The 24,331-nt window shown below is 42.1% G+C and overlaps 1 protein-coding gene across 7 annotated transcripts in view; it reads right to left on the bottom strand.

The window, feature by feature from the left end:
• Positions 1-8,802: 8,802 nt before the first annotated feature.
• The window catches only part of LOC115246098 (SH3 and multiple ankyrin repeat domains protein 3), a 129,359-nt gene continuing 113,830 nt past the window's right edge, over positions 8,803-24,331 (bottom strand). For 3 of the 7 annotated variants that reach the window (XM_029824703.1, XM_029824706.1, XM_029824704.1), the window contains 14 exons: positions 23,746-23,871; positions 20,078-20,258; positions 19,478-19,797; positions 18,825-19,089; positions 15,112-15,832; positions 14,592-14,824; positions 13,638-13,814; positions 13,165-13,375; positions 12,891-13,092; positions 12,481-12,790; positions 12,189-12,382; positions 11,838-12,005; positions 10,437-10,740; positions 9,110-10,359 (listed from right to left, as the gene is read on the bottom strand). In XM_029824703.1, coding sequence (XP_029680563.1) covers positions 9,110-10,359; positions 10,437-10,740; positions 11,838-12,005; positions 12,189-12,382; positions 12,481-12,790; positions 12,891-13,092; positions 13,165-13,375; positions 13,638-13,814; positions 14,592-14,824; positions 15,112-15,832; positions 18,825-19,089; positions 19,478-19,797; positions 20,078-20,258; positions 23,746-23,871 — 4,662 coding nt within the window. Of the gene's footprint in view, positions 10,360-10,436; positions 10,741-11,837; positions 12,006-12,188; positions 12,383-12,480; positions 12,791-12,890; positions 13,093-13,164; positions 13,376-13,637; positions 13,815-14,591; positions 14,825-15,111; positions 15,833-18,824; positions 19,090-19,477; positions 19,798-20,077; positions 20,259-23,745; positions 23,872-24,331 lie in introns of all 7 variants that reach the window. The other 4 variants (XM_029824708.1, XM_029824709.1, XM_029824705.1 and 1 more) reach the window with 3 other exon arrangements.

Here is a 24,331-nt window from a genome sequence, read left to right as displayed (position 1 = left end):
TATATGTTGGTATATATATATATTTACACATATATATCTGTAATCTAGCAGGTAAATTTATTTTGAAAAATCTAACAAGCTACAATTCATTTTTCGCATCTATACATTATGGTCGTTATAATTCACATAGATTTAGAAAGATTAATAATTCATATTCTGAATCCGCGCCTTTCGTTCTAACTCGATAATTTATTTTTATAATTTTGAGAAATTTATTACTTTTAAAGACTTCCTCTTTAAGATCGGCGATATCCCTCGAGCGCTCACGTGTCGCGAACTGCCAAACTTCATCGAGCCTGTAAATTTGCGAGCACTGCCAGCGGGACATATGGAATAGGACAAGTGTGAAAAAAGTCAAATATACAATGGGTCCTGCTCACCGCGTTTTTAAACCGATCCGATTTTCACCGAGACAGTGCCATACGAGGTCTCGTGAGAAACCACCATGTGTTTTTCGTGATCGACAATTTCGGGCTGAGACACGATGAGATATAAAAGCAAGATTTGAGAAGCGAAGGATATTATATATAATATAATTGATACATCTTAAAACACCATGAGATACGATGTAAATGACAGAACAATCCAAAGAAATCTCTTAAACGTCCGAAAAATGTTTGAAAGCACTTAGACGATGCCTTGTAAGTATCTCTTTACGACGTACTTTAAACATCTATACATTATTTGAGAATTAACTGCATTTTTATATTTACATCTTGCTTCTTATATCTTTGTCTTATATTTTCTCGCATCTCATTCAATCATATTCATCGCCTATTTTTATTCTTTCGTGGCGCGATCGTTGTCCCGATCGTTACTTCTATCTTTTCACCTTGCCAATTTTCTGTCATAAGTTTTCTCTGCTCGTGTAAAACGAATTGTCGTTATTAGTCGAAATTAATATCGATCGAGTAAGGGACCAATTTTTTACGCAAGTGAAAACTTGTCCGCCATTTCTAGATGCATGCTATTTTCTATATCGAGATAAAAATAATATTTTTTTTTTAAAGACATGTTTAATTTCGATTAAAAAATACAATCAGTTATATCGTGTTAGATCGAGTTTCGAAACTATTTTCTTTACGCGCGAATCTTTAGATATAATTTATTAGAGAGAAAAAGAACTGAGCAGGGAGGTTCCATTAGTTGTTAAGTAAGTTGCATTTTCTTTTTATTTCTTGGTAATATTTCTCTCTTATAAGCGCAAAGGTGAGATGATAGGAAGGAACTTTCGGTTACTTGATCGCGCTTGATCTCACGAAATGGAAGAATCGCAACAAATCGTAAAGAGAGAGAGAGAGACACTTCGAAGGTCCTTCCAATTATAATTAATTATTTCTCGCAATGTGTAAAAGTATAACTTTGAGCTAATCGGCAATACAAAAGTCACGGAAAGGTACAAAAAAAAAACGGGATTAAGTTTCGCGGGATTAATTTTTCGACGAGCTTCGGTATGATAGCCCTTAGCGATCTTGTACGATAAGTTTATTCGAGAGTTGCGAATATATACGTTTATATAGGTCGCTTGTATTGTATAATTATACGATTGGCGAGTCTAATTCCGACATTAAGTATTCTCTTGTACGTTATTGTATTTTTTGTTTGTAATTAATCGTAATTAAGGTTTATACGCGTTGTTTTATTGCCAAGAAAAACGAACCGACTGCATTTAGTTGAAAGATTTTTTTTATCGGCACATGGCGGTCTCGTTCATCGCGATTTTGGCGTGCTTGAAAGTCTGCAGCGAACAAATTTCTTTCTGTGTAAACATGTGAAGGATATTAAAAGAAAATATATGTGATGTGTGTATGGCTCACATACGCGTAACTGTAACGTCTCGTGTATTTATCATCATTCTTCGTATCGGCCTGCTGATAATTCTAAATTATCGATATAGAACCTCTCTAAATAATAAGAATAATAATAATAATAATAACGCGAAAAAGAGACGGAAGGCTGAAAAAGAAATAAAAGAGAGAGACATATGAAAAAGCAACGTAAACGATTTGTATACATTTTTCTAGTGCACAAAGTCTGACCCGAAACGGAAATCATCCCGTTTCTATGATTTCTGGTGTTCTTTTTTTTATACATGTCCGTGCGTTTTTTGTAGAATTAAATCTTAATCCACGCGATGCGCAATGCACTAAATAATATGGACGTACGTTTAAGGGAGACGCTATAACGTGTTCGGTAAGATATAATTAAGTTTGTATTAGCGTTATATACATATAGAGAAAAGTGAAAGAAAATATAGCGAAGCGAAATACGTGGACACCCATTCCTTTTTTTCTTATCGCGATTTTGGAAAAAACTTTGCTGAACACACATACATATACATATGCACACGCTAAATAAATGTACGCCGATAGACTTACTTCTCCTTTTTGACGGTGCTTGCGAGAACGTGAGAGAGAGAAAAGAAAATCACTAGCCGTAATTAACAAAGTGGTGAACGCGAGAGAGGAAGAGAAAGAGAAAGAATGATATGAATATATGTAAGAATGCGAGAGATACAGGGAGAGATACGGGCAACGTATTTTTACAAAAATTAGAGAAAAACGTGCAGAGACGAAAGAAATATGAAAGAAATTTCACCTGTGAGATTCTCCTTAATCAATTTAATCGCAACTTTATCCTACATTTCGCCAATATAATCGTATTAGCGTCATATACAGAAAATACCTTTTTCCATAGAAAACAAGTAGTCTTATCTCTTTCTCCGATAAATCCACGCGAAGGTTTATAATATAATCGCATAAGTAGCTCGCGCGAAAATCAGCAAAAATTACAATCGGAAACGTTTCCACGAGATTGATTGTATCGTATCGTACAATAAATTCAAACTTTATTATACAATTTTATAAATACATTCTTGCTACAAAAACAAAAAAAAATACAAAATACACCGACCACGCAAAAATATTCGTAAATACATTGCGCAATTAATCAAAACTCGCATAAGAGCGAGAAAAAACTCCGCAACTTTTTGCGTGGAATTTAGAAACATCTTGGAAAGATCGAGAGAAAGAGAGCGGATATTTCTTTGAACACACATACAAATTTAAGGATCTCACAAGACGTTGACGAATGAAAGAACGAATAAGATTTACACGTTACAAATGTGCGAGGACTCGGTATCGGTACGACTTGCCAGTTTCGTCGATCCCGATCGTCGACGTGCGAGGATGTATCGATGTATCAATTGAAGTTACAAAGCTTGTAAATGTATAAACAAAAAAAAAAAGAAACCAGCTAAACCGATCGAAATGATCGCGTCGGATATTATTTTGAGCAAACGCGGCGGGAATATAATTTTCGACGGGTTTCTCTCCAGCCGAGTCTCCAACTCGGACTTGTAAATAATTGAATGTAACGACATACACAAAGACTCCCCCGAGATATGTGCATAAGTATAGCTTATTACAGATATAGTGTTTGCATTTATTATAAATTCTATGTAAAAGCGTGACGCGAGAAAGAGAGGGAGTCGAGCGATCGCGACGAGGGCCGCTTGTAAAATTCTCTTAGCAAAACATCGTGATGGTTCTGTTTGTATTGTCAGTATTACAAGTGTCTTTCTGTTCATTAGTTATTCCCAAAGAATTTCTATAAACTTCCGCATATTTCAATCATCATTATTCAAAAGCGCGTCAATTTTATTTAATTATATATTTTTAATTATTATTAATTATATATTTTTATTTTTTTCTAATAGCGTATGATGAAAAAAATACTAGAGATAATACCGATATAAAAATTTGTAGAGTTAAGCAAGCATATCCTTGTCATGTTTATTACGATGTACCAAACTTTTTGATAATTAATTAATATAATTATGGCCCCGCGAGATCGCTTCGGTTAGAAAAGTGCTTGTACATGTATAAAAGTAGAAAAATATATTGCATAGTTTAAACTAATATGATTTATAGCGTGTAGAGAGAGAGAAAGAATGAGAGACACAGAGAGAAACTCGACGAGTACGCGCGGGATGATGAAAAGCTGGTGAGTCGGCTCTTGTCGATCTAATTTCCAATTATCTCATGAGTCCTGTAAATTCTTGAAATGGTAGAAGGAAATGATTTTTTTCTCTCGCTACGTGGACGAAGCGGCGAGAATCGAGCGCGAATGATCGCGTGAGATATTCTCAGCCCGGAATCTATCCCGAAAACGATCTCAAGCGACTTCTCTCGCCACTTCGTCGAGATCGATATGCAGGCTTGCTTTTCTCATATCGCGACAAGACTCGATATCGCGTAGCGAGGAGGAAACGGAAGACGTGATAATTAGCACGGTTGTTTCGCACTGCCAAATAATAATAAAAGAAAAGACAACCACAAGCGTTCATTGTGTGGATCGACCGATCGTTCAAAGCACCGCCGGTGTTCATTATAATCCACATAGTGGTTCTACGAGGAAAAATAAAAGAAGATAAAGCCGAGTAATAGGAGCTAACAATAAGAGAGATGGAAGAGCGCGGGACGGAAATTTTTTTCCTAAGCCCGAGTGAAAATGAGAGGCGAATAAACGAGAGAGAGAGTCGAACAATGCTTCGTCTTTTTGGATACTTTCATGTACACAAACACGGATGACGGTTTATAGCTCAAGAACAGAACATTAAAGAGATAGATATTGTAAGAGAATAATAATAATTTCACGGTGACGATATCGTACTCGTGTTGTCTTTTCACTTTTTAATACCTTCTATTCTCTAGATATTTTGAAGAAAAGGAGTGCCAGATATCTGGATAAATCAGGTAATATTCATTTGCCATTATCTTTTTCGGATCCATAAAATTTATTTGCGTGATTTAATTATAAGGTGTAAGATAACTTATTTGCACGTTAATATTATGTAAGATTTTTGACGATTTAAATACCAGAGATAGAGAAATGAATTAGATCTCATTTAATAAATATTCTAAATTTCTGTAAAAAAAAAAAAAAAAAAAAATGAAAAGAAAAAAATAAGGATATATATGAAATTATATATATTCTAATGCATAGGAGTGAAGGTAAAAAGAGAGATTAAATTTCAGGCGCATTAGTTGAACATGATCGATTATTATTCATCGTCGAAACATTGCACGTACTTTTGCAATTTACAATACAATACCTATAATACAAAATACTAATAGTAATTGCCTCATAATAATATTAATGAGATAGTGATAACTAAAATATGAAGAATGGCGAAGGGGGTGAGATGGCGGAGGGAGGATAGATGGGCAACGGATTGAGATTAAACGTATAGAAGAATGGTTGAAAATAAAAAAAGAGTGGTTCCCAAAAGTTCAGTCGGTCGCGGTGTACAATCATCGAATCACGATTCTCGATGGTTCTCCTTAGCACCCTCGTCGAAGCGCAGTGTACAGGGTGTCTCGAGGGACGAATATACGTGTAACAATCCTTTATTTCTCCTCGCAAAATTAGCGCATTCGATTCTTCCTAATCGAAAACCGATTTTATCGGGAGATTTAATCGTCTAGCCAAACAGAAAATTTATAACAGATGGATAATTCGAATAAAATTATAAGCGAGGAAAAATCGCGATCGGGAAATTTACTATCTGAGGGAGTGGAAGGAAAAGAAATATACATCTTTTACGGTACACTCTGTATACGCGCCACGCTCTCCGCGAGGGGCGCGGATTAATCGGGAACGGAAATTTTCCCAGCACGCAAAGATCCTCGAAGGAATCAATTAATTCGATGGAAACGTTAGAAAACGCGAAATTTCAAAGTCGCGCGTTTTCTTTCTTTCCTTGAATTTTTCGCGGCCGATTAATCCTCGTTTACGCGGAGAACAGAGCCTGTATATATACATATACTATACATATATAAATACTTTACTGATAGATTTTAACAAGAGAGTTAGATATATCGGGCGACAATCTCGGGATTTCTCGCCGGAACGATATCGCGTCCTTGCATCGTGAGGACGCGATTGATCCCGAGTTCGCCGATCGATCGCACGGCACGGAGAAAAAACGAGGGGGTACGCTGAAGAAAGAAGGGAGAGAAAGGGGGTAAAAAATTGGAAGGAGCAACTATAGATTACAAAGTATGTCCTCTCACGCAAGAGACGTACGCAATGTTAACTCTCTTCTCTTTTTCCTTCGTATATATATAAATTTTGATATATTATATATTTATATATATAATATATAATATATAAGACTACTCTCTATATATATTACTTTTGGCAGGAATGTCGTAATTATATAATAATATCTCAGCCGTGAACCGTGCATCTCGCGCGCATCCGGCGCACGGCAAAGAAAAATAAAGCCTCGCCTCTCGATCGATCTTCTCCATTGATCTTTGCTGTGTCGTGCTAACTGCGTCGTGATACACACACGTGTATTGCTTTTTTTACCGCAATCTACGAGTAATTTATAATCTCGCTACAGCATATATCCAGTGAATGTTTCCAGTCGTTGGATTTTTCTTGAATATTTTAACAGTTTATGGAAGTTATTAATTTAAATAAATATTTTTAGCGATTTATTAAAAAACATGATCTTTCAATAAATCGTATAAAATGTAGACACGGATCACTATCATTTATTTAAATAAAGGTTTGAAAAATAAGTATGTGAGATAAATGATGCACGAACAGTTAAATAGATTTATGTAATTCTTCTATTTTTTAATTTTGTTCCGATGTCTTTCTCTTGCATTTTTTTATATAAATCGTTTATAATTTTCATATGAAACATATCTTCTACGCATAGCGGTGCGATATCAATAAAAGTACTCAGATATTCAAATCGCGAAATATTCAAAAAATATCCAAAATATATTCGATATTTATGCTATGCCGGGTCCTTGCATTTGTATTAAAAGACGACGAAATCAAATATTATCCGAGAAATATTTGAAACTATACGATTGAACTCGGTTTTTTCCAAAAACCACGCGGCGACTCACGCGCGCTCGCACGAAATTCAAGTTTCCTTTTCTCTCGTTTTCTCAGAGTTTGCGAAGGCGCATATAGAAATGACCATCCAGGGGGAAAAGAGGGGGAAGGAAGAAAAAGATGTTCGATCGCTTATAGATTTAACATAGTGAAAATGCGATGAAACGTAATGTGATGATCGCTTGTAATTATAGAGATACTCGAGGATACACAACGCGTGTTACTCAATATATAATATTATATATACAATATGCACTGTCGCTCCGAGAGCCGCGAGATCTTACTAACTCGCGACGAGTCGCGGTTGCACCTGCGAATAGTGTTGCGAGTCGACGTAACGCGTATGTACATCAGGAGGTCAATTAACTCGCAAGCGGAGGATTTCGATTCACGAACTTGCGCGAGAGTTCGATTCGAGCCGCCGAGTAAAATTGTGGAATTCCGCCAGTTTTCCACCCACGATCGCAATCCTCGAACTCAGTCGACAAGAACGGATGATTAAAAAAAAAAACAAACGTCTCCTGGCTCAAGGGAAGCTTCTGACACGAATGGAAGGAGTATGGGGTTTTACTTTACACAGGCTGGAGTAGTGATGGTGCGATAGTATAACGAATATAGTGCTGCGCATCTCTGCGCGTGACGCGACTACATTTTATCGACAGGTCGTTAGTGGAACGCCATAGTCGCCGTATGATTACAATATAACGATGCTAATATATAATAATATTAATAATATAATAATAATACTCTAATATTAATAATAATAATAACATTTGCAGTTACAAACTAGTAAGAATCTCTAATGACTTCGCGAGTAGAGCTTTGTGATTAGGCGTTTGAGCAGTGTCTTAGACATGAGAGAAAATGCTAGTCAAAACTAAAAAAAAACCGCGTGTGTTCGATATTAACAAGTAATCAATTATATGATTTACGCATTACATCATATCGATCCATCATGGGCCATTTCATTCTTCGCCGGTGGATCAAGAATGAGCGAGACTGTCGCGATATACTTTTGCTTAAAATTGGTTCAAGAGCGATTCGCAAAAAACTTGGCTTGACCTATAATCCTTATTATCCGCATTCGGAGAGACAAAGTGTATTGTGTGTAAAAGTATTAAAACATACCTCGTAGTTCGATAGAAACATGAAAAACAAATCGATATGCATCGCACATTCACGCGTCTCGACTCATGCACGCATACACGAATCTCTCTTCTTTTCTTTTTCTGACTTGGTCGTTCTTTTCTTTTCTTTTCTTCTTCAATGTGCGAATTTTCGCTTTCTCCTGTCCTTTCCTCTCTCTCTTTCTCTCTTCACAGACAGGACAGTGTTAAACGATTATGATCGTGTGTGACGAACCAATCCTCCATTGCAGTGCAATCGGACGTACGCTTACACTCGTAAATTTACTTGGTAAAAATGCGCTCGCAATTATCTCTTCACGTTATATACTACGACTCCTAGACGCTCGATTAGAATACGAATTTACTATTGGCAAAAAGTCGTCCAAGCCGACCACGCTTTATATACGACAGCACGCCCGCGCGGACTGTCGATCGCTTTTCAGCGATATAGTTCAAATTTAATATGCTCGTCGCGCGGCGATTACACTACCGAAAAGGCAGAAAAACCTCTAAATATATTGACTTTGAAATCGCGATCTACCAATTACGTGTTGCAAACTCTCTTCTGTTCGCGCAGCAAAGATATACGCGATCAAGACATCCGTGTTATAATTTACGGCGGATTCTTTTTTTACGGCAATGCCCTTCCGCCCGACGCCTTCACCTGGTTTCCGGCAACCTTGGGAATCGCGCCGATTATCTTAACACGATTCTGTGAAGTTGTCTGCTGCTCGCAATTATCTCTTCACGTTATATACTACGACTCCTAGACGCTCGATTAGAATACGAATTTACTATTGGCAAAAAGTCGTCCAAGCCGACCACGCTTTATATACGACAGCACGCCCGCGCGGACTGTCGATCGCTTTTCAGCGATATAGTTCAAATTTAATATGCTCGTCGCGCGGCGATTACACTACCGAAAAGGCAGAAAAACCTCTAAATATATTGACTTTGAAATCGCGATCTACCAATTACGTGTTGCAAACTCTCTTCTGTTCGCGCAGCAAAGATATACGCGATCAAGACATCCGTGTTATAATTTACGGCGGATTCTTTTTTTACGGCAATGCCCTTCCGCCCGACGCCTTCACCTGGTTTCCGGCAACCTTGGGAATCGCGCCGATTATCTTAACACGATTCTGTGAAGTTGTCTGCTGCTGCTGCTGCTGCTGCTGTTGATGTTTGTTATCGCAGAATTGCGGTGGTGGTGCAAACACCACTACTTCTTGATCCTGGCCGCCGGCGGACGGGCCTGCGTTGAATTCCGGCGGCGGCGGCACAAACAGATCATTATTCTGCTCCTCGGCGTCCGCCTCGATCGGCGGCGGCAGCTGCGCCAGGCTGACCGCGTGCCTAGTCAGCAAACCGCTGCCCCCGTAACCCGGTCGTTTGATCTGATTGTTCTCCTTGTCAATCGGGTTGACACCGGAAGTTAGCAGAGCCGCACCTCCCGAATGCTGATTGCTCTCCTGATTGGCCAGATTCCGCACAGCGGTGTCGTCGAAGCCCATCGGCGGGCCCACTGGCACATCCTGATCCGAGCTAACGCCACTCGAGCTGTTGTCACCGTCCTCGACGAGCGACTGCTGCGTCTGTAGCAGAAAGTCGTTTGGATGACTCTTGGACGACTTGAGTTGCGTGCGCACCTTTTGGATCTCCTCGACGCTGAACGAGTGCGGCAGCGAGCCGCTTCCCGACGAGCTCGAACCGGACGTGTTGGAGTTGCCGGATGTTTCTCGTGTCGCCTCCAGCTTTTCCCGCGCCGCCGCTTTCTCAAGTTCCTTCGCAATCTCTGACTCACCATCCTCATCCGTCTCGTCGTCCTCGCCTTCGTCGTCATCATTCTCCGACTCTGACAGGCTGTAATCTGGCTCAGGAATTGGCGGCGCCGAATTAGGCGGCACAGTCGTTCCATTCGCGCCGGACGCGATTGACGAAAGATTCGTAACGGACGAGCTGGCGTTCAAGACAATGGTTTTCTTTTTCCGCTCGCGGATACCGGCCGTGCTGTGACTCCTGGTAGTCTTCAGCGGTTGCGCGTACTGATTGTTACCGTTCCCGTTGCTGTTCATGTTGCCGACATTGTTGTTCAGCGCCTGTTGGCTGCCGGTTGGCTTGAACATCGTGTTGTTTGGCGGATTGCGCAGACTGTGAGATTTCCTGAGATGCGGGCGGTTAGCCGGTAGACTACGTGAACGGTAACCGACGGTCTTCATGTCCTCCGGCGAGGCATATAGCTTCGCACTGTTAGATGGTCGGAAACTCGACATCACTCCATAACCACCTTCGACCGTGGCCGCCGCGAGTTCTGCAAAAACAAATGAGGATTATGATTCAATTACTTTAATATAGAGAAGCGAAATGGCGGGAAACCTCGTTTATTACCTTTGACTTGCTGGATGTGCGCCATGTTGTCGTAAACCGAGGCTGGAGTGACGACATCCGGCACGTTGGCGCCGACATTCATCTTGATGACTTGTCCGACTGGCGGAGGTGGCGGCGGATGATTCGGCGGTGGAAGCCCGTTTCTACCGTTCAAGGCATTCACGTCTTCTTGGCTTCTATGGCACTTGGGCGCCAGAAGGGACGAGGACTGCGCCTGTACGTTAAGATCCGGTGTGCTGTGGAAGTCTCTGTGAAGATCGGAACCTCCGCCCAAGCCGCCAAAGAAGCGCACTTTTGATTGCGACTGTAAATGTAAGGACAAGTGGTTCGTACAGGCTGCAACTCGCGAACAGTTGGCGTCGTCGCCTTGATAATTCGCAAAATTCGGAGCGTAATTTTTTTTCATTAAGGAATTGCAATTTACAACTGGATCGGTGAAAGGACAAAGGATAGAGTAAAACACAGAAAGGCACAGAAAGGAATATTGGAGAAATATGATACAAGAACGAAGCATACTCCTGCTAAGCGTGAACTCCAAACTACCGTAACTACCGCTAACCCACTACTACCATTACCATTGCTTGCTTGCGAAAGATTATCTAAGTGTTAATGCTGTCGTATGCTGCGAAGAATGTACACGTAATAAGATAATGACGTATCGTCAGTCTTCCATGCTTACAGAACGAATCCCGAAGAGCGACTTAAGGAACTGAAGGAAATCGCAAAAACTTGGTTAAAATGCAAATGCGCAACTGGTTAATCATACTTGAGGCGTGAACACGAAGCACGTAGGTGGCACCTAACGCCCTCGCGGACGTCAGATTTCTGTTTCATTTAGCAAATGGCTTAGTCACCTGAAATCATGCAAGCCACGGACGAGCTAGAAACAAAGTATTTTGGATCAGTAATATAAGTAGTGGTCCTCGTCGTCTCGTCCGCACCAGGACCGTCCCTTGCTGTGCGTTCGCACCGGCTTGCGCGCAAACTATAACATACATGCAAAAGAAAAGAACCACCATTACCATTGCCCAGAGAGAAGAGAGGAGGATTCACCGAACGCCAGACGACTCTTTCGAACGCTGGTAGACATTTTTTTAAAGGGATGTGTCCTTAACCGCCAGATATTAATAAATTACTATTCGATGTGGGTACCATACGAGAAAAACGAGCAGAAAAAAGAGAAATGTCTATTTAGAGATTAGGGAATGATTAAAAGTAGCTATCTAAAGGGACATCGGAGAGTTCGATCAAGCTACTGGATGAGATGAACAAACATATTAACGTCCATTTCTAGGGCAGCTTTCATTAAGGGGGCTTAATTTCAACTTATATAAGGAAAACGTTAAAAAGAGAAACGCGAGCGCTCTTTGTAACTTTGAGAGTGTGGCGAGTCATCCTTACTTTGCCCTTGCGCTTCATCTCCGCTACGCTCGCGTACACCCTGCCGGTCTTAGCAGGCGACGACGGATGCGACTTGGTTGACTGACCAGTAGTCTGAAAGTGAGACGAGCTCATCATGGACGAGCTGTACTGACCACCGGCGCTACCCTGCTGCCGCTGAAATAGTTCCTGCAAGAGAAATTAAAGGACGAAGCTGAAGCCTCGGTTTCATCTCGTGCACAAAATGCCATTCAATTCGGAGACAACGAGCGCACGGATAGATTCAGTGTGATCGAGCAAGAGACAGAGAGAGAGAGAGGGAGCACGTTGCGGTGCACGTACAGCCCGCAAATTGGGGCGAGAGATAATTACTTCGAGTTCCGCAGCGGTAATCCTGCTGGATGTTGGACGCGATCGGATGCTGGCCGTTCTCGGTTGCACCGGAGTGTTCTGACCGGTGTTCGATCCGGTCGAGGGCTGCTGCGGCATATGAATCGATTCCGCGCTGCTCGATTTTGCACCAGTCGACGCGATTTCATCGCGATCATCTCTTTCGCCGCCTCCTTCTGCAAGAGAAACATGACAAATGTGTAGCATCGTGGATGTTTATTCTTATGTACGTAATCTCGCAAAAACGGAATTTAATTTATATCTGATTTATTACCTAATCCTGCGACCATCGATCGCGCCCTCGCCCGGCCCACGCTTAGTGTCGTCTTCGGGTCTCTCCGTGGTGGTACGGGAGCCGGAGATCTGCCGAGCGTACCACCGATCACTACGTTGTTGTTACCCTTACGCGGTAAAGTCGCATATTGTCTCTGGATAGGTTGACTAGTTGGCAACGCGGCCGCAGATTGAGAATTCGGAAGACTAATCACCGGCGAAATCACTGTCATTCGCACCAACTCTCCCGATTTCCTGATCAGGTCGACTACGTGTTCGTGGGAGGCCGTCGTCACGTCCTCGCCGTTAATCTGAAATATTCGTGAAAGAATGATTTCGCGATTTAAACAATATAAAATGTTATTACATATAAAATTATTAGACTAAATGAATATCCGCGGATAATCTTACTTGAATAAGAAAATCTCCTTTTCGGAGACCCGCTAAATCGGCTACACCTCCTTGATCGACATCGTCCAGATACTGTAGCGCCGGATACCTGGCAGACGGCGTTAGCTCCATTAGCGGCGAAGTGGCCTTGGCACCGCGCAACACGAACCCGAAGCCTTTCCTCGAACGATGAAGAACAACAGTGCGGGGTTCCGACGTGACGCTGGGAATACAAAGATACAATTGGATCTCGTATTAACGGTAGGATAAGAATATTATCGAACGTTGAACTTACGGCTTCTTTAATCTAGGCGCGGTAGCAAAGTATTTATGCTGCGACTCCCTGCGGCCTAGAACCCGATTTCGTCCGTCCCTGGCGGGCTGCGGGCCCAGAGGTATATTCGTATGACGCAGCCTGACTTCCTGAACGCAATGCGCGGGGAAGAGACCGGTACCTTGTCCACGTAGGACCCCTTCCAGAAGGCCGCAATCGGTGGCACCGGTGACTGTTAAAAATAAAGAAACAAAAACACGCTTGCTATCAGAATAATATTTCTGGACATTACCTACAAAACAGAAATCGAGAGAGACAGAGTGAGACAGTCGTCATCCCATATCACGGAACACGAGAATAATTACGGGAAACACATGGAAAATCACGAAACATCGCTCATCGCTGTCAAATCAAAGTCAACGAAGCTAGATGAGAAAGAAAGAGAGAGAGAGAGAGAGAGAGGAGTACGTTTGTTGGATTGCCTGATGGTGTACCTTCAAGGATGTCTCCTTGATTGATAGTCAGATGGCCAGTGATCCCGCTGTTGTAGCTCTCCACGCAGACAACCGTCGTACCGGGAATGGATAATGAATTGGTCGTGTCGGACTGCGAGGTTCCTACCCCGGAACTGTCGCTGATCACGTCGGACGCCGTGTCGCCGAGGCTCTTGTCTAGAAATCGACAACGGTCGGATATACTCAGCGTGATACCTCATGTTTGATCCGCATCGCCTTACCGAGCGATAAACGCCATGCAAGAGATCGAAACCTCTTAAGAAAGACAGAGAGAGAAAGAGAGAGAAAGGAAGAATAGCTAACTCTTAACGCTAAATCAAAACTTCAGCGCACTTGACCTTAAAAAAAAAAAAAATTAATTAATTAACTCAATTTGATTCGCCTAAAATGTGCTCTACGACGGCAATAAGAGCTCTAAACATTGCCAGCCGCATTGCATTTGTCGCATCTTAAGAGGCGGCCTCTAATGAATGTTAAGCGCAGCATGTCTCTCTTCTCAAGCGAGAAGACCTCGCCCAACTCGCTCGCGAGGAGGAGTCACTAAACTCAGGATCTCTAATATCCTCGGGGACATCAAAACGGAAGCATGCACGAACCATCAAAGCCAACGTCTGACTAACTCTCATCGTGTCGTTCGACCATCTTTGCGCACCGCCGGTTTTTGGTGGTGATGGTACTACATATAAACATGATGATGTTGTATTTAATAATTGTTTAATTTCTGTCGCTTTACGCGCGACAAACTTTCGCGCAGAGGACTTGTCCGCTTCCTCGTACCTTCGGGGATAGTTGATTTCCTTTTGGAGTGTCCAGAGTATCTACGCGTATTTGTGTTGATTTCCGCAGTTTGTGTGAATCATCGAGGAGCAAATTTTCCATCATCGAACAGTGGGGAGAATCGAAAGGAATAGAAAGAGAAAAGAATTAGTGTACCTGTGACGATGCTGGCCGAATCCTCGCCGGACGGTTGATTGCTGCCTTCAGATAAGCTCGAACTGGCCGAGCTGAAAGGTGCTAAGCTCCTGCTGCTAGGCGACGGCGACGGCGGCATCTCCATCTGTGTTCTGTGCATATCGAGGCGATGTTGTAGCTCGAGCCGATGCTCTTGCAGCCTCGTCAGACCCTCCATTCTCAAGTTCGTATAATTCTCCGCGGCACTCGGCAATCTTGAAACGGTGCGTACAACTCTTAGGATACATCGGCGATCGGTGCTTCGCGCTGACCAAAACGCTAACCAAGACACGTGTGTGGCACGTGTATCCTTCTTTAGTTAGCCAGCACATGTGATGGTCAGGTTCTGATCAGGGTGAAGCATCGGCGACCGCGAACGTACCGCACGAACTGTCATCGTTTGTGATGACATATAACTCGAGGCGTCGTTTCATTTTTAAAAATTTTGTCACGCTTATCCAGTGATCGGCGGCGTACGCGCGACTCTTCATTTAATGCTTACCTCGCGTTAGGATCTCTCAAAGAATTTGGACTCTGGTACTCCGACGTTAATCGGTGGCCGTTCTGTTCGGACGGTATTCGGTTCGGTAAGTCGTTTCTGCTCGACTCTACGGACGGTACTCTGCCGAGGCTCCCGTGGTGGACCGACTCGGTTGACTGACCGATGATCGCGATTCCACCGGTGGAGGGATACTGTTCCGTGGACGGTACTCTGCTCATGCTCGCCGCGACAGTCGGGTACTGCTCCGTGGACGGTACTCTGGTCAGCGTACTAACAGTCGGGTACTGCTCGGAGGACGGTACTCTGATCAAAGTGGCGTCGTATCGTTCGCCGGACGAGGCTCTGCTCAAGACGATGCCGGACGGCGCGTATTTTTCCTCGGACGCGACCCGGACGAGTGTGCCGGACGACGGTGGAGGCGGAGAGTACGGTTGCTCCGTGGACGGTACTCGATTCAGGCTCGCGGCGGTAGCGTACTGCTCGGCGGAGGGTACTCGCGTGATACTAGAGTACTGTTCCACAGAGATGGTTCTGGTGAGTGTACCACTAGAGGTACCACCACCGGCGCTAGACGCCGCCGCCGCGTGTTGTTCGGTGGACGGTATCCTGGTGAGGGTTCCCAGATTACTTGCTGAACAGCTCGTCGTCATCATCGTGGAAGTGCCACCGAAGGCCACCGAGCGCCGCTTCGGGTTGTAACGTGGCGGCCCTTTAAACGGTACTGGAAAATCGCAAGGGTTGCAAGGTTAAGTAAAGAAAGGATTACTTAGCCTTACAAGAGAGAAAGAGAAAGAGAGAGATAAAGAGAGAGAAAGAGAGAGAGAAAGAGAGTATTCGTCGTCTTCTCCGACGAGCGTCGACGCGGCTCTTCAAGGGCGAAACGTAAAATTATGTCGGATGGCTCGTTAAAATCGAATGAAATGCAATAGTGTGTGATCGCAAATTATGCTGAACCCTAAACAGTGTCATTTTAAAGACATTATTATACAAAATATTTTAACGTAATAATAATTTAATGTATTAATTTAATCAAATTTTTTTCATTTCAGTAAAAAAAAAAAATTAGTATAATTTATTAAATTCTCATTTTAAAATCTAATAATCCTGCAAAAAAAAAATCACATCGATTACCGCTTGTACTGTCTAGGGTTAAAAATGATTACACATGTAAGTGCCGCGTAGTACAACACGGAGACAATGTTTTCGTGACCGAAACAGATACCGAACAAATCACTTAATCTGCGTTGAACGTGTTAAGTATCGCGACGACCTTTTTATACGGTCGTCATTATCCGCGTTTTATCGAAGGCGCGGGTGTGTTAGTCGCGTAGTTACACATCGTGTACATTATGTTCGCTGAAGCGAAGAGTTTTACGTTCGGGCTCTCTCTCGGAGCTCCATTCTCCACGATCGATCTTCCGGTGTCACGAAAGATCGTTGTGCGGGATTTTTGCAAAGCGGATTTACAAGCGGTCGCTGTGAAGCACACAAGCACGCACGCACGCACGCACGCACGCAGCTACGCGCGCGCGCACAATGTTACTTCACGATGATGATTATTGGCTCTCTCCCCGGGTAACCCCGAACAACCAGGTATTGCTCTCGTCGTTTTATCGTGCCGATATGTACAGGTCGTCTCAGAATCGACGGAAAGCGGGCGTACGTTATCCGTTGAAGTTGAAAATAAATATTGAAAATCACTATTTAATCATCATCATTATTTAATTCTTTAATTAAAGGTTTAATTCAAGATGAAAATTTTGTTCGAAAAGAATTCTAATTTTCATAATTAAATCGCCAAAAATGTCAAATGTATATTCGAGATTTGAAAGATTGCTGAGGAAAAACGGATTCGAATTTTTCACCGGAAACAACGCGTTACGTGTGCACTTTCGCCAATTCCGGGACATTCTGTACAGACGGGAAAGCGGTAGAAAGCCACACACGCAAGGATAACGACTTCATCCTCGTTCCGTTGTATCCGTTTTGTGCGATACAATGTGCTCGAGATTATACGAGTAAATCTCGTCGGAATACGTCATGTGCACAAACGATCGACGTCGCCGTCACCAGATCGTCGGAATGCGTTTCTTCAAATTCTCTTTCAAGCTCCACAGACTCCGACGATCCGTGAGACCACGTGGATTCACAACGTATCTCGAACTACCAAACATTTTACTAGTCAAGACATTCTTGCACAAATTCAATGCTGCCAGAAAATAAATATCAATATCGCGTGAAAATATATTTTTAATTTATTAATGATACAATAGGAACTCTTCTGTCAAAAAGTCAATTTATTTTTAACGCAAAGTTATAAATAAAAAGAAGATACAAAAATCGGAAAGATAAGTCAATATATAATTCTTGTCAATATATAATGTTTTAAAATTAGAATTTCATTTTTATTGCATAGAATTTTTAAGTTTGGAATTTATTTACTCGAGAATTGATACCGATCGATGCATTTTGTGACGCGAATCCGGCAGCATTGATCCATTCGACAGTGAACCAAAGATACAGTACCATTAGTTACTGGAAAGCACAATCTATCAAGAGGTAGTGTCGTTACTTCTCCTCGGTATCACAAATGTACTCGACGTCATATACACGACCATCACCACCAAAAATTCCCATGACATGATTGTAAAAATTTTACGTTACTCGTCACACAGCACAGACACAGGTAAATAGATAAGTACATTAACATACGTACGTCACACTCACAACGCGTCTCGTGTTATATATACACAATTCCAGAGAGGCACCCTCTATACAAGTAACTACGTACCAGAGAAGAGCTACCTATCCAACGTCTACTTCTATATTAGATACGAGAAGAACAGCGTGCAACATGCTCATGCCATGCTCAGCTCTACAATCATGCAATATAAAATGCCTACATCGTATTTTCTAAGCCACGATCACGTTCGTTATCAGAGATAAGCACTGTTAACTTTGTTACGTCACACACCATTGTGGCCATGTGCGACTTTTTTATTTTAACAAACAATACCGAGTGAGATATCGTAGTGAGATATTAAAGTCGTAAATGGGACGATATCGCCGATAATCCGATAAGCGGCGACTACTAGAAGCTTCCGACGAGTTATTTCAATTTTTATTTCACGATTTTTATATTAGAAATTATATGAGAAAGATCGCGAAGACTTTGTCGCTAAATCTCGACGCCTTTCTGCCTGATTAGCAATTTTTAACTTAGTTAATAAATATTATAATATACAGCAGACACGGTCGTAAACAGGGGATTAGAATCGGACAGTCATGTTGATCAGCCGTCGCGGGTGTGGCAAATGAATATGGAGAAACCTCGACGAGAGTAATGAGATTACCCGTCTTCCGAGCCCGTTCGTCCCATTCGTGATCCCGGAAGGACCGATCCTGCCGGCGCCGCGTTATCATCGTTCCGCGAGCAAGGGTCGCCGAGAGCGACGGAACAATGTCCGGAGAGAGAAGCAAGAACGCAGAAAGGGGGACGTAAGGGGGAGAAGAACGAGAGGAAGAAGATCGTCAACGTCTGTCGTTTATTCTTGCAGCATCATGCCTCGACCTCTCCAAGCGAGTTTCCTGCGCCCGGATCCTCGCGCCCCCGCGTTTCTCGCGTTTTCTCCTCCCCCCTTCCCCCCTTCCTCATCGCGAGAGTCCGCCAAGCTTTACGATTTTTGACATTTCGTGCGACGTTCATAACTCACCGACTTCCTCCGGCTGATAGTTCTTGATGACTTCGGCGAGCTCCATGTTGCCGGCGATCACGGCGACTTGGTACGGCGTTTGGTTCGCATAGTTGAGCGCGTCCTTCTGCGCGCCCCTGAAGAGTAGCTGACGTATGCACGAGGCGTCCGTGTTATTCACCGCGCACACGTGCAACGGCGTGTTACCGGACGCGTTGCGCGCATTCATGTCAGCGCCGTAGAAAAGCAGGTGGTCCAGATGCTGTACGAGATTGTTGCGACACGCCTGCGGGCATACGACGCGAGTAGGCGGGTATTAGCCGCGGAAATCATTCAACGTATCGTTCAATTGCATTCTTCTCAATTAATCCAAGCGTTGATTCGAATATTTTTCTACGCGAGAATTCGTGAACAAAATTTTGCATTACAAAGAAGTAATAAGTTGTAAAAAGAAAATATTAAGAATTGTGATTAATAACGAAATTTAAAAAATATACTGGTTATTTTTAACCTTTATTAAAAGATAATAAAGAAATAAAAACCAAATCTTTTCTCATCAAGATTCATGATTCGCAAGAAATGACTTTTTTTATATTCTTCCGCTAATCCTTTATAAAAAAAAAAAAAAAAAAAAAAAAAAAATAAAAAAAAAAAAAAAAAAAAAAAACAAGTACCTGATGAACTTCCTGCCAGCCCTGGAGATCCTGCGCTCCTATTGTCGCGTGGTCGTGAAGCAACGTCTCGCAAAGCATCGGATCGGTCTTGTGAATGACGCTATAGTAAAGCGGCGTCAGGCCCTTCGTATCTTTGTAGTTCGGGCTGGCGCCCAATTCCAGCAGCGTTTTCACCGCCTCCAGACTGTTTCGTTCAACGGCACGGTGCATCGCCGTTAGACCCTCTTTCGTTCGATAGTCCAGTAAAGCGCCACCATTGACTAACGCAATTATAACTTTCGACGGTTTTTTCAAAGTGGTTGCCAATGTCAACGGCGTCTCTGAAATTAAGAATTAAAAAAAAACTCACATTTTTCTTTTATTTTCGCAGTCGCGAAAACAAAAAATATTCCTCTTTTGTAATTTTAAATTATTTTTATATAGTTGAAAATATGCAATCGTAAAATGTCACTAATCCCCGCAATAGGATGATTACATAAATTTATTTTATGATGATTTTTTTTTTTAAATATTTTAGAATGTGTTGGTAGTTGATGAAAATCACGCTGTACGACTACGAGTTGTTTTAGCAATTTTCATGCAATTGCGCACGCGAATTACCTCCCGTTTCCTGACAGTGGAAATTAGGATCCAGCCCTTTGCTGCACATCTTCGCGATCTTCTCGACCTGACTGCTCTGCACATAATCCAGTAACCTCCGCAAATTCGTCCTGGTATGCATAGCCTTGAGCTGTTTCTCATCCAAATGCAGCATCTTGTACACCCGCCTCTTATATTTGAGCTGGAATTTATTTGAGAATAATGACACTTATACTATCGAGACGCGGCGTTTCAGCGACTATTATTACGGAACGGCTATTTTAATGGCGCTTCGCTTTCCATCATGTAAAAGCGTAAAATTCATCTCCCGGCAAGCTAATTATTTCCATATTACACGGTGATATAGCAGCTTAAATATATAAAATCATAAATTATATTGCAAAGTAAGATATATCCAGAGATATTTAACTCTGACTCTGATCGTCGCGTGCAATTTGTCGCGGTATAGATTTGCAGTAGCTCCGTACAATACTTATGCAAATATATCGCGAGAGAGAGCGCCGAGCGTGGCTATCGTTATCGTTAAGTATATCTCATCGGCGGGTATCGTCTCACCCGGACGGCCATATAATTGCCGTTTCTTATAATCTACTGCACACGAATACGTTCGTCACGCGTATTTCTCCGTTATCGATGAATACGCAATAAACCGGACGTGACATAAGATGCGTAAAGTACTGAAAGAGGCTCCGCCTTCAGGAAATTGAACCCGACTACCCTCCTCTTTTTCTCCTATCGAAAATTCAATCTGTAGCCGTCTCATCTTCCCCTATCTTTCTTACATTATATATCTTCTCTAGATTGTAATAAAATTTTTATTAGACAAAAGCTATATCCGGAAATTAATAATGAAGCACGGTTCTCTCGTCATTTATTCGCATTTCTGGCGCTTAATTTCTCCGAGATTCTCTCTCCTCTGTGAAATATATAAATGTAAATTTATATGTAGCATTTAATTTATATACAAGTTACACTAAAAACCTCATTTTCATCTTTTATTAACCGCGCGAACGCTTTCGCCAGAATTGCACTGTAAAAAAGGTGTCGCGTAAAGAATTACCGTCCCGTCGCGCGATTTCTTTTCGAGATGACCGCGTGGCCGCATTACAAGCAATAATAATAGCGCGATATAAAGACCACTATGCGCGGTAGCGCCTGATACGCAAGTGCATCGCGTTGCCATTATCATCGTGTATCAGATTAGGTTTTATCGTGTTGCGAACGCCAACTCAAAGGCTCGATCTAACGGTGTTGCTTATCTCATGATAGGGATGGGTATCGAGCGAATTTTGCGAGTGAAAAATGAAAATTGAGAAAGGCGAGGCTCCTCTCGCCACTATAAAATTTAATTTTATCACAAAGGTTCGTTTACCCTCTAGAGAGGAACGACAGAATGTCAATATATGTATATCGAGCGGATAAAAAAACAATTACAGGGAAGCTTCAACGTAAGTTTTTTTTTGCTTCTTTTATATCGAGAGCCGGCTAATTATATCTCTCCGCTGGATGAAAACGAGGAATTATACGTAACGATGATCTTGAATGGATCGCGCGAATACGGCGGGCTTGTTTGACAATTAATTATTCTCCACTACTCTCGCGACTGACAGCCGTCGCCGACAGGCGGCTGTCAATTTTCACTTTTCATTCACATATTCTCGTATTCGCCAAAGTGGTTCGTCTCGCCCACGTCCTGTCCCGGATTGTCCGATGATACGTAACTCGTGCAAAATGAATGGCTCGTCAAGTGATCAAAGAAACTGAATCGAAGCGACCCTGAAACCTACCTCGTCCGACTACGGCGCTTTCGTGACGAAAGCGGGTTTGAGATTGACAGGGAGGGGAAGAGAAGGATTCGATTATTGTAATAAGAAAGCTTTGTTGGCAGAAGGCTGATATTACCGGCGAAATACCGGCGATTTAGACGCAAAGTTCATTTCGTATTCATCCCCGATAATAATGTCCCGGCGCGTCTTAATGTATGAGTAGCCCCTTATTGGATATCGTTCTCGTTTACTCGGTAAAGAAATCTTCTCTGAATATAATTTTATTCCCATCGCGTATTAAATAAGGAAAACTAAAATAAAATATAATCTCAGTTTTCGTTCATCTTATATCTTTAGAACTTGTTTTTCTACTATACTTCATACTTATATTTAATTTTCAGCTTTAAACGGCTTATTTAATTTAATCAGATTGTCGCTTAATATTAAAAACGTCGTGTTATAAAATATTGCACATCACGAGAAATTTGTTACATCGATTATTTCGCTAAATTATGCTATACCTTGTCAAAAGATCGTTTCGGAAATGCTGATATTAATATTAATAACGAGCAAATCTTTGCGAAACGTGATACCCCATAAGAACTCTCTATGTTTACAAAGAGAATAAAAGTCTCGTTGTAAGGAGGGTATTATGTGTGCTCAGGCTTTTGCGACACATCTCTCCGCAGAGTTTTCAAAACCACGGGGCCCCATTGTCCGACGAGGGATCCCGCTGACAGGCGTTTGTTAAACGCAAGTTTTTCGTCGACGGGCCTCATGTAATTTGTAACTCGTGCGAGGTGAATGCGGCTTAAAGACGGTTCAAAGAAGCTGTGTATGAGTCAGCCGTCCCTGAAAGTGAATCTCCCGCGACGAAGCGGAGACATGCAGCTGGCAGGGTGGAACCAACTGATCGGGAGACCGGTCGAGGAAGAAGAAGAAGAAGAAGAGAAAGACGAGGGAACGAGGCGACGAGGTGGATGGGCGATGAGAACTATCACCGGTTACGCAAGAAAACCGCGGGACAGGATCCAGATCTCGTTAACCCGGGACCGAATTATTTGTTTTTCGCGAATCCCCGTTTTAACAGTCATCGCGCGGATCGAGCTGCGCGATTCGCTACACCACCGAGTGATTTATGTGCAGTAAGGATAGCGAGGATCATCGCGATGATTAATTACGTAATACGTACTTCCGCGACTTCCCCTTCTAGTTACGTTATTACGTATATCGTCTCGACTCGAAATTGAGAATAACGTAAAGAAGAGAGCTGCCACATCTTCTTGAAAACATCGTTTCATTGAATAAAGTTCTGTCAAAGCCAATAATATATTTTCGTAGAAGATTACAAGAGACATCATTTATGAAAATGTCTTTGCCATAAGAAAGAAATAAGAAAGAAGTATTATAAGAGATATTTTTTCCATATTCTTTTCAAATTATGTGCCTTATTTATAAAATTCTATATATCCCAATATTTTTTGTTTTTGATAATTAGTAATTTTTAATCTCTTTTTAGATGTAAAATCTCCACTTGATTCTCAAGATATATAACATCTTCTGTACAACGTAACATCTTTTCTATTCAACAGAGAAATGTAATTGAACAACTCGGAAACGTATGACGTAACTAGATCCTATCAGGCATGGAGTGGGTCTGCTGACAGCTTTAATGTACACGCGAGGAAGCTACTTAACCCTTCCGCTACTAATACGGGAAGCCTTCGTCGTGCATTAAAACTGGCTATATAACCGTGCAAGTGGAATAAACATCCGTGTGTGTATTGTTCTTCCTTTATAATAATGAACGGGATTAGCACGATCGATTCGCAGATGATTCCGGTCGCGGGAAAGGACTTAACAGAAATATGAAAAATGAGAAAAGAGAGCGTCTTTCCTTACCTCCAAGTACCCGACGGGTCCATTGAATGGATAATCGCCGAGGCGGCGTTCCTCGTCTAGGAATTTCCCGGCTTTTCCATTCACCGGCGGACAGAAGAGGCCGTAATTGAAGCTCTCCTTCAGTTCCTGCAAGGCATGAAATTTTAATATTAAGGCAAAGGTGAATCGCGCGAAAAAGGATCAAAGCGACCCGCCACCCCCACTTTTCCGTACGACACATGCAACAATAACGAACTGTATCGGGGATCGTTCCGGAGTAAGCCTCAAGCATGGGATTTTTAAATCGATTCACAAGGAAAAGCCATTCTCTTTCCAATTATCGTCATGCCTGTTCAATAATTGTAGGGACTCAATGCAATTGCATAATACTTATATATGAGGCGCACTCGTAGTGTGTACATATCTCAAAACGTCAATATAATTAACGTAATCTTTACTTCATAAACGAACAGATGAAGACAGTATTAATGAGCTTGAAATTTATTCGGATTTTTGCGAGAATTAATAATGTTAAACTTACCATTCTCTTTAATCCTGTAGTGCATAATTTCTTATTTTCTTAATTATATAAAATATTTATATATAC

Source organism: Formica exsecta, unplaced genomic scaffold (genome assembly GCF_003651465.1).
Source record: "Formica exsecta isolate Colony F162 unplaced genomic scaffold, ASM365146v1 scaffold138, whole genome shotgun sequence".
NCBI lineage: Eukaryota > Metazoa > Arthropoda > Insecta > Hymenoptera > Formicidae > Formica > Formica exsecta.
This window is presented reverse-complemented; position numbering and strand designations above follow the sequence as displayed.